At 35.3% G+C, this 21557-nt stretch overlaps 1 protein-coding gene across 1 annotated transcript; it reads left to right on the top strand.

Moving 5' to 3' along the window:
• Positions 1 to 20: 20 nt before the first annotated feature.
• LOC100720481 (olfactory receptor 2D3-like) lies at positions 21 to 944 on the top strand. Its single transcript, XM_003462454.2, has one exon. It carries the CDS (start codon positions 21 to 23, stop codon positions 942 to 944), a length of 924 nt encoding a protein of 307 aa, XP_003462502.2.
• Positions 945 to 21557: the final 20613 nt, after the last annotated feature.

The raw sequence follows: 21557 nt of genomic DNA, 5'->3' as shown, positions 1-21557 counted from the left end.
TTAATTAGGAGTAAACACTCATGGGAGAGAAGAACCAAACCTCTGTGGTAGAATTTATCTTTGTGGGCCTCTCACAGGATCCACAGACTCAATTTCTGCTCTTCGTCCTGTTTCTGGCCATCTATTTGCTTACTGTGCTGGGAAACCTGCTGATGATCATGCTCATCCACACAGATTCCAGACTCCACACACCCATGTACTTTTTCCTTAGGAACCTGTCCTTTGCGGATCTCTGCTTTTCCACCACCACAGTGCCCCAAGTGCTAGTCCACTTCCTGGTGAAGAGGAAAACCATTTCCTTTGTGGGATGCTCAACACAGATAGTTGTTTTACTTCTGGTTGGGTGTACAGAGTGTGCACTTCTGGCGGTGATGTCTTATGACAGGTATGTGGCTGTGTGCAAGCCATTGCACTACTCCACCATCATGACACACGGTGTATGTGTCCAGCTAGCTGTAGGGTCCTGGGCCAGTGGAGCCCTTGTGTCCCTGGTGGACACCACATTTACACTGCATCTTCCTTACCAAGGAAACAATGTCATTAACCACTTTTTCTGTGAGCCTCCTGCCCTTTTGAAGCTGGCTTCAGCAGACACTTACAGGACAGAAATGGCCATCTTTGCAATGGGTGTGGTAATCCTGCTGGCTCCTGTGTCCCTCATCTTCATCTCCTACTGGAATATCATCTCCACTGTGATCCAGATGCAGTCTGGAGAGGGAAGGCTCAAGGTCTTCCCTACCTGTGGTTCCCATCTCATTGTCGTTATTCTCTTCTATGGCTCAGCCATATTTGCCTATATGAGACCAAACTCCAAGATAATGAATGAAAGGGATAAAATGATATCTGTGTTCTACTCAGCAGTGACACCCATGCTGAACCCCATCATTTACAGTCTGAGGAACAAAGATGTCAAAGCAGCTCTAAAGAGAGTAGCTGCAACATAGTTTGGGCTGATGATGATCTGGGAGAAATATGACAATCTTGGTAAATGGACAGAAGGAATTTTCCTGAAGAAGTTTCCAAAGTGTATGCTATTGCCCCATTTTTCTTCTTGTAGTTTTTCTTAGATCTCTTCTGTATATTTCCTATTCAAAGCAAAACATTTTGTTATACAGAATGAAGAGATTAAAGGAAAGAAAACTTTTAAAAAGGCAGTGGGGGAGAAAGGAAACAAAGAGGGAAAACAATGAAGGAATCAAAAAGGGGAGAATAAAGATGGGAAGGATGAAGGAAAGAAAATGAAAAAAGAAGTGGGAAGCAGTCACTTCTCTCCTAGCCCATACAAGTAAGTGTTGACATTTTCAAATGTAGGCATATAGTAAAATGTCAAAGATTCAAAGAACAAATAAAATCAGCAACAAATTATTATAAATGTAAGAATATATTTCTAGCAATGAAATAATATCATTCATTCTTACTGAATATGTCAAATATCCTTTGAACACATATACTTCCAGCGTATTTACAACTTGTGAAAATGAAAAGAGTGAATTCAAGAAATAACAAGTGACAGAATTTTTCTCTAAGAGTATACATAGAATTTAAAAAAAACTATGATCTAAAGAGTAGATGGAAAATTAATAAACATTTTAAAAGTACATGTAAAGTTAAGAAAAAAGTTAGGAAGAGCAAGATTGAAGGTATACATTGAGAAGTACCCTTAATTCAGATTCTTCTTCGGTCTAAAGAATCTATCCAATGTGGAATTCTAAGAAAAACTGCTGAAAGTTGGATGACTATTAAAAATGGGAATAGAAAATGGAGTTCCAGTTGACTTTATCTTTCATCCTGATAAATCATTTAAACTATATAACATAGATTGGAATTTCTAAATTGCGGCCATTGTGGTTACTGAAAATGTTTCTCTCTACGGAATGATGTAGGATAGTTGACCTCAACAATTCTCATGTAAGATAATTCCAGATAATTCTTTATCTTTTTCTTTTCTATTCTTTTTTTTTTTTTTTTTTCTGTACTGGAGATCAAACTCATGACGTTGCAGTTTCCAGGAAATTGTTTATGCTGTTACTCTAAATTTCTGGCCCCAGATGATTCTTTTTATTTTTTTAAATTTTATTTAAGGAGAAAAGAAAAAAAAAAGCAGAGAAAGGGTACAAGTTATACAGATTTACAGAAAAAAAATAAACTGTAGGAAATCACTAGTTAATGGATTACATATTGTCATCTTAGAAATAATTGTTCAAGTCACAAAATTAAAGCTTGTAAAGTGGACATTCCAACAATGATACTGCAAACTGTATAAGATAGGAAATGATATCACAGAGTTTTTTTGGATCATTGAACAGATGATTCTTTATATAATAAAATTTCTATATTTTTAGGACTAGGATAATCTTTCCCATAAATGAAGTGTGAAACTATTTGTTTTAGGCTGAATTCTTCATTAGATTGCAAATTCCATGGCAATGAAGAATCTATTAGTCATTGTTACTTAAGAAATAATGTCTTAAATTTTCACTTAGTAATGTTGGAATTTAAGAGATATGAGCTAGAGAAATTCATTTAGATCTTAATTCAAATGAGTGTAATTGCCATTTAATAAATATGACGATATATATCACAAGTTTTAACCTTAATGCCAAGAGTTTGGATATTTTTTTCTAAATGAAGGTATCGGGTCCTGTAACCATAAGACCATAAGAATGGTGAAGATGGAGCACACACACACACACACACACACACACACACACACACACACACATACACTGCATATTATTAAAAGATACCAGTGTAATTCTGCAACAGAAAGACTGAGAATGAATGCAGGACACCATGCTGGAGATGGCAGCAATTCAAGGTAGACAAGAGTAACAAATCAAGCACAATGTAGCAAGAGCCAGAGATTCAGGAGATAAACTTGAATAAAACTTTATCAGAAGTGGTTAATAAAAGATACTTTTCAGAAAAGATTTCCTAGATGTCTCAAAGTTTATCTATTAATAAAAGGCTCTTGAACTGGTCGATTAGATCAGTACTGACCATAGTAAAATAATTGCAACAGAAAAATGCAATCACATTATTACAGACTTTCAAAAAGCATACAGAAATCACTCTTGAGAAGGTGGCTTTTAAATTGAAAATTGTGAATGAAAAGGTTAATCAGAAAAGGTGTTGTGTAGGAGAGGCAAGCAATAAGTTCATTTACACAATTTTCTCAATTCCCTAAGTTCTCTCCAGTTTTCAACTTTGTCAAAATCCCTATGCTATTGTTGATGAACACTATGTATAATTTATAGATTAATTATTAAAATTAACAATATAAAATGGTAATGCTAGTTCTTCTTCTCTTAGGAATGTGGCCTGACCCCGTTTTTTTTTTTTTCAGTGAAGATGCATACACACATCCACAATGGCAAAATTTAAAAATTGTTATTATAGACATGTTATTACAGGTATTCTAGATTTTATGTAGTGTGAGGAGTAACACATTATGTAGCATAGTCTACCACTTAAGGAGCTTTTATTTTGGGGAGTGGAAACAGACCACAATGAAGTACACTGCAGCACAAACAAGAAAGGTTCAAAAGGCAATAAATGCATTTTCAAAATGAAACAAAATATGTGGGATTATATTATGGTTTGGCTGCATGTCACTTAAATTGGTAAGTTCTTTGACAAGTTAAAAACTTTTTAGGTTTCAGTTTACGGGTACAGTTTGGGTATACAAAATGACTACATTGGCAAATTACCATTTAAGGTGAGATTAAATGATAAAATAGGTCATGCTGGTTTGACAAAAAAAATTCACAAGCTTTGATAACAGGTAATTGGCCCTATAGATTTTGGATCATGGTAAGGGCAGCAGGGAGGTCACTATGGTGAGGTTAGAGGGAGTATAAGAGGGAAGTTTCTAATGGGGCTGAAATGTAGGCCAAAACAAATCAAATGCACCTGTGTGGAAACGTGTTGCCATCTGCTTCACGTGTATGGAAGTCAGTCTGCACACTGGGATAAATAGCTAATCGTATCAGAGCAAGAGGAGATCAGATTTCTTCTGTCTTTTGGCTAAGATCAAGTACAGAACAAGGGGAAGAGAACTCTTTTAGGAAGACATTGTTGAGCAACTGCCAATGGACTGTGATGACTTCAACTAAGGCAAAATAGAGACCAAGCAAAGTGCACAGGTGTAGAATCTACTGTAATAGATGAAGCCTGCAGGATTTACAAAGCACTACAGTAAAGGAGAAAATAGTGTTTATATTTAATCTTTTCAGTAGTTAAGTTGTGTAGACAGTGATGCTATTGATTTATATGGAACAAAATGGAGAGAGAACAGATTAGCAGGAATATGAATCAAAATCATTTTGAATTGTTTGACACTCCTATTATACATGACAAGTACGCACTGGGAGTTCATCTGAGTATCCAGGACTTTGGGTATCAAGAGCATGTAGATGGCATTTAAACCTATGCAACTATTTGAAATGAATAAGACGGGATTCTTGAGTGACAAGAAATGGAAGTTGTACTATTACCATGAGGGAACTTCTACATTCAAGAAGACAATAGGATCCAAAAGAGTGAGGAGAGTGAAGGGAGGAAGGAGACAAATCGAAACCTGTGTCTCCTGGAAGCCTGTCTGGGGATGTTTATGTTCCCATGTGGGCACTATCTTCAGGGCACAATTGCTGAAAGCAACCTTAAAATAACAGAAGAGCACAGCAACCTGCTATGACAGAGTGTAATGAAACCTGATATGGAAGTTTCCCTCTTTTCAGCTAGGAAAAGCCAGGACAATCTCAATATCCTACTTCTCCTTGACTGATAAATTTCACCAGGCTCGTGAGTAACCTAATAATCATAATTTGTGGGAGCCATGTAGGATGATTAAGGCCTAACTGATCTCTCCTTTGGGTTGTAGAGAGAAAAGCGGCATGAGTGTGGGCTGTCACACTGCAGGGAAAATTAAGACAGCTGAGGTCCTGTCGTTCACTCAAGTATGGATCACGGATGGGGGGAGACAGATGAATCCTGATCTACTCTTATTTCTCATCCCTGTAACTGTGTGAATAAAGTCCAAGTGCACCAGGCACGTGGGGCTCTTCTTGAGGGGAGACAAAATTACCTAGGTTCCTCATTATTTTACCCCACTCTTTCTAAACTATATTTTAATTTTTAAGATTAAGTTTATTGGTATAGTTTGGACATACATAAAATTTATATTCATCATTGGAAACTTGCATCTCAATGATGTATTTTGATTACTCTTTTTTTCCTCACCCCCTCCCTCCCCTTCAATCCCTCTTTCACTCCTTATTTACAAAGCTTTGTTTCCAATTTATTCTTTCTTTAATCTTTTTTTCTTTTCTCTTCCTTCTTTTCTCCCTTATTTTCACTAGTACCTCTTTCCTTTTGAACAATATCTATTGTACATTTAGGTGCTTATTTACTTTTTCAGTTTCTCATACCAGGGAGACAATGGGATTTTTACACATGTGACCAACTTATTTCATTTACAAGCATAGCCTTAAGGTGGATCCATTTACCTAGAACTGTCTCATTTATCCTTCTTTGTGGCGATTACTCCATTTTATATATTTATAAAAACCCACGTCTTTTTTCATCCCTTACTGGGTTAACGGGTATATGGATTGATTCCAAGATTTAGCTATTACAAATTGTCCTGCTATGAGTCTTCATATATCACTCTGGTTTTAACTCTTTCCAGAAGATACACAGAAAGGGAATAGCTGGGTAAAATGGGATCTCTATTCCTAGTTTGAGAAGTCCTATTCCTAGTATGAGAAATCTCCACGCTGATTTCCACAATGTTTGCATCGATCTCAAAAAATAGATTGGTCTGCAGTCCTCTTTTTTGGTTGGATCCTTCTCTGGTTTTGGTATCAGGGTACTGTGTGCTTCCAGAAATTACTGGGGGAAGTACTGCTTTCTTTAAATTTCATTGAAGAGTTTGAGAAGTAGTGACATTAGATTTTTTCTAAATACTTTGTTGAACTCGTTAGTTGGTAAGTTTTAAATTATATTTTCAATTTAATTGACTGGTATTAGGTTATTTAGAACTTTTATATCTTCTTGGTTCAGTTTTGGCTTTTCATATGTACCTGAAAATGTGTCCATTTCTTCTGTGTTTTCCATTTTATTAGCATATAGTTTCTTAAGCTAGATATTGATGATTTTCTGGATTTCCTCAGGACCAATTGTGATTTCACCATCTCTCTTCTCTTTTGGATAAGGTTGGCTAGGGGTTTATCAATTTTATGTAATCTTTCAAAGAACCATTTGTTTATACACTGATTCTTTTTATTGCTTTCTTGGTCTCAATTGTATTACTTTCTCCTCTTCTTTCTATAATTTTCTCCCTTGCACAAATTTTGGGTTTAATTTGTTCTTCTTTTTCTCAAAATTTGATGTTAAGCACTATTTGTTTAAACTCATTCTATTTTCCTGATGTGAAGAATCACTGCTGTATATTTCCCTCTCATGACTGCTTTTATTCGATCTCATAGGACCCAGTATGTTGTGTTGCAATTATCACTTAACTGTAGATGCTGTTTAATTTCTTCTTTATTTTTCTCTGTGACCCACTGATTGTTCAGGAGGGTGTTATCTAATTTCCATGTGTTTATGTAGGTTTTGTGTTTCTTTTGATTTCCACTTTCATTATACTATGGTCAGAATATATATATATATATATATATATATATATATATATATATATGTATATGGGTTTCAATTCCTTTTCCTTGGTTTAAGCATGCTCTATAGGCTAATATATGGTCTGTTTTGGAAAATGTCCCATATGCACCTGAGAAGAATACATATTCTGATATTATGAGGTGGGAGACTCTGAGACATCTACTAAGTCCATTTATTCTCAGGATTAGTTCTGATATTCCTTGCTGACTTTTTTGTCAAGCTGATCTATATGGTTGTGGCACTGGAGTATTAAGATCCTGCATCACAGCTGTGTAAATGTTTACTTGATTTTTCTTGTCCATTAATATTTGTTTTATATAGTTACACACACTAATATTTGGTGCATATATAATTATGATTGTGATCTCTTCTTCTTGGAGTTTTTCCTTAACAAGGATACAGTACCTTTTTTGTCTTTTATGATCAGCCTTATTTTGAAGCTCACACTTTCTGAAAACAGAATAGCTGCCCTTGCTTTATTTCTGGGTTTCTGTTGCATGGTGTGTTGTCGTCCATCTTTTGACTTTTGGTCTATGAATTTCTTTTTGAGTTAAATGTGTTTGTTTCATACAGCTTATTGCTGTGTCTCATTTCTTGATCTATTTTGTCAATCTGGTTATTTTTTTTTTGTCTTTTTATCAGTACCGGGGATCGAACTCACAACTGCCTGCTTGCAAGGCAGGCGCTTATGCCGCTGAGCTAAATCCCCAGCCCACAATCTGATTTTTTTTTGATTTGTGAACTAAGATGATTTATATTGAAGTTTAGCGATGTAATATGTATTGGCTTTCCTTCTCATATTATTTTCCTCTTGTTAGGATTGTTATCTTTACCCTTTGCTTATCCACTTGTCTTGCTTTGTGACTTTTTCTGTTGCTGTTTTCAGAATTGCAGTCTTGCATTTATCTTCCTAGAATATTATTCAGAGCATTTTGGAGAGCCTTTTTAGTGACCATGAATTGGGATATTGGCAGTGAAGCTACCCAGGGCCACTCTGCTGGTTCAGTTTATTCTAGACTCTGTGAAATAAAATTGTGGCTCTTCCACCTGCTTCTGTTCCAGTGTCTATGCCAAAGTACAGCACCAGTTCACCTCAGTCACCAACCATTGAGTCATATTCTCACTGTTGCTTTGGACTTTTCCACAGCATCGGTCCCTGCTGCCATTTTAATCTAGTCTGTGTTTCATCTTCATTAACTTATGGTCAGGTGTAAGCTTGCGGGTCAGCTCCTTCTAATAATTCAACAGTTATGCCCACTTAATTCAATAGTACTTATTGAACTTTATAAGTTACTAAGTAGCTGTTTGAGATTCAAAATTCTATAGGAAATGGAAGTGAATTTGACCATCATCAAATTTAATTCCTTATTGATTTAAAAAAATTTTATAAAGATATTTAAATCCACAAGAAGTGACTACATAAAAATTTATAGGTAAATAACAAAATCAGTGTATCAAGGTACATGTCCAACATTTCTTTCCTTCTAGAAGATACTTTATTTTCAACCTCTATCTTTGATGCCTATCTTTTTGCATTTGTTGCCACTGAGAATGTTCGTTATTTCTTAAATCTTTTTTCATTTTTATATTTATGACACACCACCAATGCCAGAGTCTCTTGGAAGACTTTGGATAATTCTTTGTTAAGTCTATCATATTATCCTAACTGTATCTTAAAGTCACTTTTAAGCATGACTTCTCCAAATAGAAAAAAGTACACATATGGAAATGCAAGTAATTTCAGGAAGAGAAGCTCTCCACGTATGATAATGGCAAATGAGATCAGAAAATGTTCCGCCTTTCCTGGCAGATAAAGCTTCTGAAAAATGGCACTGTGTAGAGAATGAGCTCGAAATGTTGCATAGGAGTCATATGTACCAATAGAGATTGACAGATCAATCCAGGAGGGATTGTAATTAAATAGTAATTGGTAATGATTGGATGTGAGGGTAAGCTTTAAAATTTTGAGAAAGATAAAATCAGCCACTGTAGACTTCTAGAACTAATAAGTAAATTCATCAGTGTATAAGGATACAAAATCAATACACAAAAAAATAGTGTTCCTGACACCAGCAATGAATATGCCAAAAAAGAACAAAAAGAATCCCTTTCACACTAGCTTTAAAAACTATTTAACTAAGAATCTAACAGAGGAAGTAAAAGGCTTCTACAATGAAAATTATAATAGTCTGAATAAAGTGATTGAAGAGAACATCAGAATGTGAACAAATATCCCTTGATCCTGGATAGAGAGAAAGTATTGTCAAAATGCCCATATTGACAGAACTGATATTTATGATTAATACAATCCAATAAAAATACCAACATCATTCTTCACAAAGCTAGAACAAACAATCTTAAAATTCATATGGAACCAAGAGATACTCAAAACAGTAAACGTAGTCCTGTGCACCAAAAGGGAAGCAACATGCATCACAATCCCAGGTGTCAGGATTTATAAAAAGCTAGAGTGATAAAAGGGAAAAAGAGAATGATACTGGTACAGAACGAAATGTGTTTATCAATGCAATGGAATTGAGAATGCAGAAACAACTCCAGACTTACTCGGCTACTTGATCTTTGACAAAGACATTGAAAACATGCACTGGAAAAAAAGAGTCACTTAAAAAATCATTTTGGGAAAACTGATGATCGAAACTTAGAAGAATGAATCTAGATCAACATCTCTCATCCTGTACTAAAATAAAATGAAAATACATTAAAAAAAAGAAACACTGAGTGTGCTCTGGAATATTAAATAGGTAAAACTCTGAAGGCATAGGCATAAGCATTGACAAGGACTTTCTGAATAGAACGTGAGATGTATAAGTAATAATATCAACAATCAATACATGGGACTACCTAAGATTAAAAAGCTCCAGCATAGCAAGCAACCGATAGAGTGATGAGACAATCTACAGGCTGGAAAAAGCTTTGACCAGATACTTTTCAGACAGAGGATCAAAATCTAGAATCCAGAATACCAAAAATATCTCCAAAATAAATAATCCAATTAAAAAGTTAGCATCTTTGGCCATTAGAGAAATCCAAATTAATATGATATCAAGATTCTACCCTACACTGGAAAGAATGGCTATCACCAGAAGCTATGAAAACAACAAATGCTGACAAGATGAGGTGAAATAGAACCTTTCTGCATCATACCCCAAGAAGCCCATCTGCTCAAGTGTAGGGCTCTTAGAAGATGAATGGTTTGTTGGCTCTCATGACTGGCTTGGTGTTGGGAGGTGGGGCCTAGAAAGAAAGTACCTATTATTAGGAGCATGACCTGCTGGGTTGTATCTCCCTTCCTTGTTTCCCCTTTTATGTTCTCTTTTTCTGGATGCTATGCCATGAGCAATTCTCCTCTGACATGACCTGTCACATTCATGCTGTCCTGCCTTGAAGTCAGCTGACTACAGACTGAAACAGGAGCAGAAGTAGACTTCTCCTCCTCTAAAGAAAGACATCTCCAGGTGAGAGGATACTGGAGGGGCGAGGGAAATATAAATTACCAAGATGCGATATGCACATGTACCAATTTCCCAGTATGACTATATCTATTATGCATTGCAAATGTATACAAATCTTTGCAAATAAAAGGAAAAATCAGTCACTGTGTTTGAAATATAATGACTATACAGGTACTAGTTTTTCAGAAATTCATGATGATGGAGTAGGAGTTTAAATTGTACTTCAAGTGCGGTTTGAAGAAAGTAGTATGATTTGATTTTCTTTTAAAGACAGCCTTCTAGATGCTAGATAAATACTAATTTTCAGTTCCATATAAGTTTTAAGAGACTTCTATCAGAGTAGTATCTATTGACATGAGAAATTTTCAAAAGCTGGGACAGTGTTTTATTAGAAGAGCTAATGGGACTCCTGACACATAATAAAACAACTCACCTATTATTTGATATTTCAATGTTAGTTCTTTTCAGAACAAGTAAAGTTATAGAATATTATGGTGCATAAAATGCTAATCACAATACTAAGAATGAACTAAGGATATGTCCCTATGTAGTAATGTGCCATGAAATGATGTCTCAGTCCAGGATGAACTGCATACAAGGTGGTGGCTCTATTAGGTGACATTGCCTAGAGATGCCACAGCCATCTTCACTGTGTGCAGTCTAGGATGTTTCAACAGTGAGGAAATCCATATGACTCACTAGAATTTATCCCTATCATAACATTGCTCAGGATAATACTTTAATACAAGTGTTTCAGTAAGTTTATTAATTGAGAAAACTGCACAGGAGATTAAAGTATTAAGTAATCTGATGCCTTGATCAGTAAGATATTCAGTGCTATAGCAATTCAGAAGCACATGGGGACCTGCTGCCATACACAGCAAAGTGGGATCTCGTACTCGGTAAATGTACTTCATACCTGAAATTCTGCTTTCCTCGAAACTATTGCTAGTTTGAGAAACTTAGAATTGAGAAGTAAAATTCTTAGTGCTATGAGGTAAGATTTCTCTGTCATGTGAAAAATTTCTGTGAAATGTGTATTTCATCCTTGTACCTCAAACATGCTTTCCTTGATAATTTTCACTTTGCCATAATCTATTAAATTATCCTCTGTGAGAAGTGGAATTATAATGACACAAAAGAAGCAATCATAGGTCCTCTCAGCTAGGAAAACCAAAAGAGACCATCCGAGTACTGCCCATTTTCTTCTAAGTTTCTACATTTCTTCTGGCAGACATATTATGTATGGCATAAACATATCTCAGTAATTTGCATTTATTTTGCCAGGACTGTATAAATCCCCCTGAGTTTTCCTACTCTTCTCCCATAGAGCATTTTTCCGATTCTTATCATGTGAATAATGCTGCTAATTTTGGCAAAATTTCTCCTTTCTTTAGATACAGTTGTCCCATCATTCGTTCTATTTTGTTAAACACTTCTACAACTCTCTTGCATCTTAACAAAGCATTAAAAAGTTATGGTGCATGCTGCTGCAGAGTGTGAGCCAACAGAAAAGCAGGCTTGCAGAAACCTTCTGTGCATACTCCTCCACCTAATTTAACAGACTCGGCACCATGCAATTTCTAGCTCTTCCCTAAACCCAAACAACAATAAAAAGTAAATGCCATGAATTAATTCAGGGCACAAAATAGAAATTGAAGATATGCACAAAAGTGTTTTCTGGAATGCCTTCAGAAAGTGGCATGAAGGGACGCTTTATCCCAGTAAAGGGAGCATATTGAGAGGGATTAATAGCAATGTTTCATTTGCTGCAGTACATTTTATTTACACACTGAGCTCTTTTTAAAAATTGCATCTCTTTGTTGACTCTAAAAGATTTCTTTCCTCCAGTATTTAGATATGGAACAGAGCACCTTGCAGTGTTGTAATCCAGACATACGTGGACTCAGACGCTGTAAACTCTGTACTCTGAGACTGTACACACTGACACACTTCTTGTAAACACCTGTCCTATTCAATGACCTCCTGAGACATGCTGTGGTAAGTATGCACTCATTGGTGGATCACTGAGTGATGCTGCTGTAAAGAATGCCTGTGTCCCTTGGGCACTCTGAGAGCAGTGCTTTATTGTTCAGCTGCACCTCCCACGAGATTTTCCCAGCACCAAGTTTGGAGCAGTAAGTGCTTTTTGTGGTGCTTCCTGTGGACCAGCCCTCATTAATACATTTCAATTAACACTATCCTTCATTGTTAATGTTTTTTCAATAAGTGTTAATGTCTCACAATCTGTCTGCAGGTATTTTCTTCTGTCTCTTAGCAACTTGCTCCACTGCCCCCAGCACACTTAGGCTGTGGGTGAGGCAGGCTATTATCAAAAACTGGAAGATAGCAAGTGTTGGGGAAGATGGAAAACACAGTGAACCCTGCCACACAGGTGATATCAATGTAAATTTTTGTAGCAACTATGGAAAAAAAATGTAAGTTTCTCAAAAAACCCACTGAAAGTACTAAGGCCTTCAGTGTTTCCATATTGGGTATAATCAATAGGAAACAAATCAGTATGTTGAAGAAATATTGCCACTCACATATTCATCAAATTATTGCTCACAACCACCAAAATATGCAACCAATTTTAGTGCCCATTAACAAACAAAGAAAACAAAGTGACTATGTTTATGGGAATATTATTTAGCCTTAAAACAAAACAATTAGCTTTTGCAACACTTGAAATGAATGAAAAATACTTAAATTGCTAAACTTGCTAATTAATTTCATTAAATTTTCTACACTTACAGACATTTCTCATTTAATGAGTTCCATTCTGAGGATTAGGTCATTAACTGAATTCATCACCAAATGAAAAACTAAAAACTGGACACAATATGTACATTCTGATATTCAAAATGAAGAAATGGCAAAAAAAAAAAAACTCCACCTTGATGACTTTAATTTTATTTGCATAAGTCTTACTTGCAAATGGTAATGTATAAGATAAATATACTACAGTATAACAAAGCATGAAACCATAGTACTAAACTGTACAGTACAAGCTGAAAAATTTAAAGTGCTGTGAACAAAGTGTACTAATAAAAAGACACTGATGCTTTAACAAGATGTACAGTCCTGTACAAAATAAGTGGGTCATAAGTCCTAACAGGAAACCTCAGTGATAAGTCTAAACCGCCATTCAATAAGTCATTAAACAAGTAATACCTGTATACACAAGTATCAAAATATCACTTTGTATACCATAACTACATACCAATTTTAATTCATCAAAAACTCAAGTAGTTGGGGCTCAGCACAGCAAAAAGTTGCCGGGCTTTGGCTTCAGTGCTGTGGCTAGCGACACCACAGATTTTCTACTGAGTGTTCACCTCTGCTAAGACCTGCTGCTGCTACCCAGACAGTTCAGCTTGCTCCGTTATTCTCTCGACACTGCTTTGGGACTTCGAGCTCTAAGAATTGTCGCCACATTTGACTCAAGAGCCAACAACACCCCTACTCTCATCTCAAAAAAAGAAACAGTTTATGCAGATACCAGCATAAACAGTGGGTCACAGGGGAAATTAAAGAAGAAATTAAACAATACCTAAAAGAAAACAAAAATGCAGATACAACTTACCAGAATCTGTGGGATGCAATGAAAGCTGTCATCAGATGAAAACTTATTGCACTGAGTTCCTACATCAGGAAAGTAGAACAAATACAAATAAATAACCTGATGCTACACCTCAAACAGCTAGAAAAAGAAGAGCAAGTCAAGCCCAAAGCCAAAAGAAGGGAGGAATTTATAAAAATCAGAACAGAAATCAACACAATAGAGATGAAGAAAACAACCCAAAGAATCAACAAATCAAAGAGTTGGATCTTTGAAAGAATAAATAACATTGATAAGCTCCTCACCAACCTTATTTTAAAAAGGGAAGAAAAGCCCAAATTCATGCAACAAGAAATGAAAAAAGTGAAATCACTACAGACTCTATAGAAAAACAGAAAATCATCAACACCTATTTCGAAAACCTCTACTCTCAAAGGTTTGATGACACAGAGTATCTAGACAGATTCCTAGAAACATATGAGGTACCAAAGCTAGATCAAGAGGCTGTGAAACTTCTGAATAACCCAATCTCTATTAATGAAATTAAAAATGTAACTGAGTCCTTACCTACAAAGAAGAGTACAGAGCCAAACAGACTCACTGCAGAATTCTACAAGAAATACAAAGAAGACTTAATGCTGACACTCCTCAAACTATTCAATGAAATTGAAAGGGAAGCAATCCTTCTTAAGTCATTCCTGGAAGCAAATATTACTCTAGTACCAAAACCTGAGAAAGATCCAACTAAAAAAGAGAACTATAGACCAATCTCCCTAATGAACACAGATGCAAAAATCCTCAATAAAATGTTGGAAAATAGGATGCAGCAAATTGTCAAGAAGATTATACACCATGACCAAGTGGGATACATCCCAGGCATGCAGGGATGGTTCAACATATGTAAATCAATAAATGTAATCCACCATATTAATAAATCCAAAAGTAAGAATCACATCATCATTTCAATAGATGCAGAAAAAGCTTTCAATAAGGTCCAACATTCATTCATGATAAGAATTTTACAGAAAATTGGAATAGATGGACTTTAACTCAATATAATAAAGGCCATCTATCACAAACCAACAGCCAGTATCATACTAAATGGCCAAAAATTGAAGGCCTTTACTTTAAAATCAGACACAAGACAAGGATGTCCTTTGTCACCACTCCAATTTAATATAGTACTTGAAATACTAGCCAGCGCAATTAGACAAGAGAGAGAAATAAAAGCGGTAAAGATAGGAAAACAAGAAGTTAAATTATCATTGTTTGCAGATGACATGATAGTCTACATAGAAGACCCCCTAAACTCCATTAAAAGACTCTTAGATATAATAAATAAATTCAGTAATGCAACTGGATACAAAATCAATAGCATTCCTTTACACTAACAACAAAATCAAAGAGAGAGAAATAAGAGAAGCCAGACCCTTACACTAGCAACCATAAAATGAAATATTTAGGAATTACATTTATGACAGAAGTGAAAGACCTGTATAGGGAAAATTATAATACACTGAGAGAAGAAATTGAAGATGATCTCAGAAAATGGAAAGACATCCCTTGCTCATGGAAAGGAAGAATAAATATTGTGAAAATGGCCATTCTCCCAAAACTCTTATACAGATTCAATGCAATCCTAATAAATATACCATCAACATACCTCACAGATCTAGAGAAATCACTCCTAAAATTCATGTGGAGTGAGAAGTGACCTAGAATAGCAAAGACAGTTCTAAGCAACAAAGGCAAGACAGGAGGCATCACAATCCCTTACTTGAACTTATACTACAAAGCAACTCTAGTAAAATCAAGATAGTACTGGAATCAAAATAGAGCCAAAGATCAATGGAATAGATTAGAAGATATAACCACAACTACAAACACACTCAACCACCTTATCTTTGATAAAAGAGCCAAACAGGTTCACTGGAAGAACAACAGTCTCTTTAATAAATGGTGTTGGAAAAACTGGCTCTCCATTTGCTGAAAACTAAAACTAGACCCATGCCTATCACCATGTACTAAATTAAAATCTAAATGGATCAAAGATCTGAATATTAAAACAGAAACACTAAATCTGTTGGAAGACAAATTGGGTAGAAACCTTGAAGGCATAGGGGTAGGTAGACAATTCATGAACAGGACTCAAACCCACATGGGAAATACTTCCCAGAATCAATAACTGGGATCACCTCTTATGAAAAAGTTACTGCATGTCAAAAAAAAATCCCTCCAGCATAGTGAAAAGAAAACCCACAAACTGGGAAAAGATCTTAGTGAACTCTCCCTCTGACAAGGGATTTTGTCTAAAATATATAAAGAATTTTAAAAACTCAGACCCCAAAATTCAAAGATCCAATCCAATATGGGCATCTGAGATGAATATACACTTCTCAGATGAAGAAATACAAATGGAAAATAAATACATGAACAGTGTTCATCATCATTAGTCATTAGAGAAAGGCAAATTAAAACCACACTGAGATTCCATCTCACTCCTGAAAGAATGGCCAGAATCGAGAAAATCAACAACAACAAATGCTGGAGAGGCTGTGGGGAAAAAGGAACTCCCCTGCACTGTTGGTGGGAGCATAGATTGGTACAACCATTGCGGAGGTCAGTCTGGAGATTTCTCAAAAAGCTGAGATTGGAAGTCCCATTTGTTCCAGCTATTCCACTTCTAGGCATATTCCCAGAAGAACTGAAAGCATCATACCACAGTGATATATGTGCACCCATGTTTATAGCAGCACAATTTGTAATCGCCAGATCTTGGAAACAATCCAAGTATCCATCAACTGAGGAATGGATAAAAAAAGTTATAATATTTTTATACAATGGATTACTACTCAGCTATAAAGAAGGATCACATTGAGATATTTATAAATAAATGTGCACACCTTGAGTCCATACTCATAAGTGAAATAAATCAAACTCACATGTGCGAATACCGAATAGTTTCCCTAGTGTAAGAAATGATTCCAATATACAAAAGTATGTAGTAATCATGATTCCCCGTTATGTGGCCCTATAAAGTTTTCATTCATTAATTGGAATGGCTTTATTCTGGGCTGCTTGATATTATTGCCTGTGATGAAATGAACAGCTATTTTGAAGAAAACAAGACATCCTAATAGCTAGTGCTGATTTAATATCATCTTGCTTTGAAGCCCCACCAAACTGTTGTTCTTCTGTCTCCATTGTTTTTATCATCTTGTATCTTAATGGATTTTATTATATGTGATAGTATAAACAAAAATTTTTATAGGCAAAGAGATAATATAGAAACCATTATTCATTTTCTGTTAGCTGGTTCTAAATACCCTGTAATACTTTCATCCACTTGAATGGTTTCACACTGTCTTGATATGTTTGATGCTATAGTATATGAAGTTATATTCCAATATTTCAAGGTAAAAGACACTATGGTAACTACTATTAAGTCAGGTTATTTGGTGGTGAAGCAGTAGGTTACTGAAATTGTCATGCTTTAACCTGTATTGTAATGTTGTTATGTCCTCTTTTATCTCAATCTCCCCCTTATTCATTAAAAACTATTTATGTATTTTTTATATTTTTATTATTTTTTTAATTAAGGGGAAATATAAAAAAATTAGCAGGATATATTATAGTAACTTTTTTGATTTTCTATTAACTTGATTTAAAGTACTGTATTATTCCCACTATCTTGTTTTGACTGATTAGACTCTGTTCTGTTCTGTTTGATAGTATCAAGTTTGAGGGTATAGGCAACTACTTTGAAGGCAATAAGATTCACTATGATGCTCATTCTGGTTTGACTATTATCTTCTTTTGAAATCCTGTAATGTTTATAATATTTAGGTTTTATTGGTCTTGTTCTGTACTGTTTTGTTCAACTTTATTATACCTAATGATATAGATAATTCTTTTTAAGGAAGCAAGAGGCATTATGGTAAACAATGTTGATAATCTTGTACTCTGTTTTTACATCATGTGCTATGTCTATCCTTGGTTTTGACTGACAGCTTTGTTTTTTCATATTTTGTTTTATTCTCTTCCAAAAAATGTAATAAGAACTATGGGAGTAATAAAACCCAAAATGTGTAAATTCTGTTTTGAAAGAGGAAAAAAAGTGCTCTAAAGGATACAACCACACCTAAACCATGTGTTTAGGTGTGTTAGGATAGACGACCATATTACTGAGTTTTTGTTGGATCATTGAACACAACCGTTTGCAGTCTGTTTGAATGTTCACTTTGTATGCTTTGTATGCTGTGACTTGAGCAACTATTTCTAAGATGACAATGTGTAATCTATTAACTGGTAATTTCTTACTTTTTTTTGTAGTTCTGTATTACTTGTTTTGTTTTACTCTGTTTTGTTTTATTTTTTTTTCCTTTTAAACACAATTAAATAAACTTAAGACAATCAAAGTGCATATTGGTAGTGTTTTTGCACCAGTTTCCTGGTAATTTCACCTGAAGTCACCATAATTTTTGTTGACTAATACAGGAAATTTAGTCTTTTGTGATTCTGGAGGCCAGATATCCAAAACAGAGAGTAAGAGTAAGTACACATGCAGACAAAAGTCTAAAATACCATGGCAATTCTTAGTTTAGGGTGTACCATCTAGAAGGTACAGAATATACTTATGTCTTCTACTTTTAAAATGATTTTCATTATTTGAATCTGTATTCTAAAAATGATTACCAAGGAGTTGGAGACCCTTGAAGTCCATGGGGAGGTCTGAGAAAATTTAATGCAGTCTCTGACACCAGAAGTGATTCAGGCACAGTAGTGCATGATTATAATTTTAAAATACCCCACAGACCACTTATGGTAGAAAGGCTAAACAAAGTTAACATCTCTCATCACTCCAGGGAATGCCCTGATTACAGCTGCTCTTAGGACCTTGGGTTTGAAAAATTCTTCAAGAAAATCCCCCAAGCCCAGTTCCTTCATGGATTTGAGATGTCTCATTGGTGAATTGGGGACTGTGTCCTTTAATAGAAGAAGACATCTTGAGCTGGGATAGAACTAGATTCTTGGCCCAGATGATGTTCCAACCTCATCATATTTAGTAAACTGCACAAAGGGCACCTATTAGGATAAGGATTAGAGTGCTTCAGGAACCACATTTTCCACATCTTTTTCCATTTCCACACTGCCCTGATTTGCACCTGCCAGTGATTCAGGTGAGAGTGGGTCAGAGGCTGAAGGATTACAATTAGATTAATTGTAAGGAGTCTAAATCCTGACACTGTTAATGAAGAGGAGGGCTTTACCTTCCATTTTGTTGTTGGTCTCTCTTTTCCATGTAGCTTCTAGAGAGAAAACATGTTCCTCTTGACTCTTGCTAAGAAACTGCTTTGGACATGTCCAAGCTCTTGCGTAGGCTTACCAGAGTGAAGGCAAGAGCTATGAACAACCACTGCCTCTCCTTTGGTGCTAAAAGCTTATCTACTAGATTGTTCTTTGCGTCTTACTGTCTCTGAGGATCCTTTTATGGGCTTGCTTCCTCATTCCTTGGCCACTCAGTCTTGGGCCTTGGGAGCAGGTAGGACCCGCATAACATGTGAGCCTCTTGCTTCAGAGAAACAAGCAGGAACAGCAGCCTTGTGAGTACCCTGCAGGCATGCAGCTCCTTTCCTGTTCTCAGGACATCTGAACCATCATCCTTCGTCAGACCTGGCTGGCAGGGAGTTCACAGGCTCTCTTGAACCTGGTGATCATTCCTGAGGCTTTCTAAGTCAAGACCTTGACAGCCTAAGTCAGAGTGGGACACTATCCTCACTTACACTCATGAGGAAGTGAATATGCTAGTGAGAGGACTGGCAGAAGCCTAGGTATTCATTCTTTGAACTTTAAAACCTCTGCTATGTGTTAGGTGATATTGAAATACTGAGGATATAAATAAATGATATAGGTTGTACAATGTTGGAACAGCAAGCAGTCCACGAACATGTGGACAAATAATTAGAAGACAATCTAACAAGTGTCTGAAAGAAAGAGCATGTAAATCTTCGGATATTGCAAGAATATGGGTCAATGTTGTTTTGGGCCCACAAGTAAAAACAAGAAAGCTTTCAAAACTCATTAGTGCAGTGGAATCTTACTAACAGGTACTTGAAATTTTGTTGTACTAATCTTTATGTTATACATTTTTAGATCTTTCATAGTAAAAAAAAGTGTTCAACAATTATAATAACCTAGTGAAACCTGACACCTGCCTTTGCCCCTCATTATATGCTCTTGAAAGTCTGTATTATCCTTGTGTTGCATTTGGTCTTGACTTTGAATTTTCTCAGGACACGGTTCTAAACCTAATAGTTAAAAATAAAAGATTCTGAAGGGTATAAACAATGAAAATAATCATCTTCAATCAGTCACAGCAGCCGTGTCTTAATATTTTCCATCCATAACAACAGTTTTCTTAATCTTGCAGTATTAATGGAATCTAGACATTGATCTCATGGCTATAGTGAGATGTTATATAGTATTATAAGGCAGTTTATTGTCCTAAATTCTTTAAATTGCTTATGCTTTATTGAAACACTTTGTAAATGCTATTACATATGTGTACTTTGTATGACTATTTTAGAGTTTAGCAAAGCTACGTCAAGAAAATCTGAGTACATTGTTTTGGGTCCCACATAAAATAGACAAGCCAAGAGACTGCAATTTCATGTTGTTTTTTAAAAAATATTGAAACAATAGTGAATTTCTGGTAAATTATTGCTTATACTTAAATACACATATATGAACATATATATATATATATATGCATATACTTTCTAAGATGAAGTAGTTCTTGCATTTCTTTTATTAGTAATACACTTTGGCATAAATAAAACCTTTATCATACTGACTTTTCATTCCTACTGAGATCTGTTTCAGTCCTGGCATATATTTATTGGACAAATATTTTAACTTTACTCAGTATACACTAAATAAAAAAATATTTATAATATAGTTCATATCTGGCATGATTGGTTTTCTCTGTGTTCATTTTCTTAATTTTTTTTACTTTTAATTGATATATAGCAATCCTACATATTTATAGTATGATGCATATTCAATGCATAAATGGCAAAATAAGAACAGTAATACCTCGGTTCTCATACATTTCTGTTTGCAAACAATTTGATTTGCAAACAAAGTGTTTGGCAAAATTTTGTTTTCATTTGCAAACTCTGCATCAAGTTACAGACAGGACCACGGCAGTCTTTCCCAAACAAACACAAGCATAGACATCTACAAATTTGTAAAGTAAGTAAGTTTGTAAACCAAGTATCACTGGTACATCAATCACCCACACATTTATCATTTCTTGGTGTTAGAACAATTCAAAATTCTCTTTTCTAGACTTTCAAAATATATAGTTAATCATTGTAAGCTATAATCACCCTCCTGTGCTACAGAATATTGGAGCTGTATCTTTCCATCTAACTGTATGTATTCTTGTGCCTGTTAACCAGTCTTTTCATGTACTCCCTTTTGCAAGATTGGAAATCACTGTTCAGTCCTCCACTTGATTGACATTCATTTGTTTCCACGTTGAATGAAAATGTGTTATTTTATTTCAGTGCCTGATTTATTTCACTTAACATAGTGTTTGCCTGCTACATTCATGCCACCACAAATTGCAGAATTTCATTTTTTATGGCTGAAAAATACCATTATGTATATATACCATATTTTCTTCTATTGTTAATCCATTGATAGATACCTTGAGGGTTTTGCCCCATTCCTGTGGATAGTGCTATAGTAAATGGAACCATTTTTCCTTTGTATACCACCTTTCACATCATAAACTCTTTGAATAGATAAAATTTGGAATGATCTCATCAAATTCACTT

This window comes from Cavia porcellus, unplaced genomic scaffold (genome assembly GCF_034190915.1).
Source record: "Cavia porcellus strain 051 isolate PalLab524CR breed Dunkin Hartley unplaced genomic scaffold, mCavPor4.1 scaffold_9, whole genome shotgun sequence".
NCBI classification, from domain to species: Eukaryota; Metazoa; Chordata; class Mammalia; order Rodentia; family Caviidae; genus Cavia; species Cavia porcellus.
The sequence above is the reverse complement of the archived record's forward strand: the minus strand, read 5'-3'. Positions and strand labels throughout refer to the sequence as shown.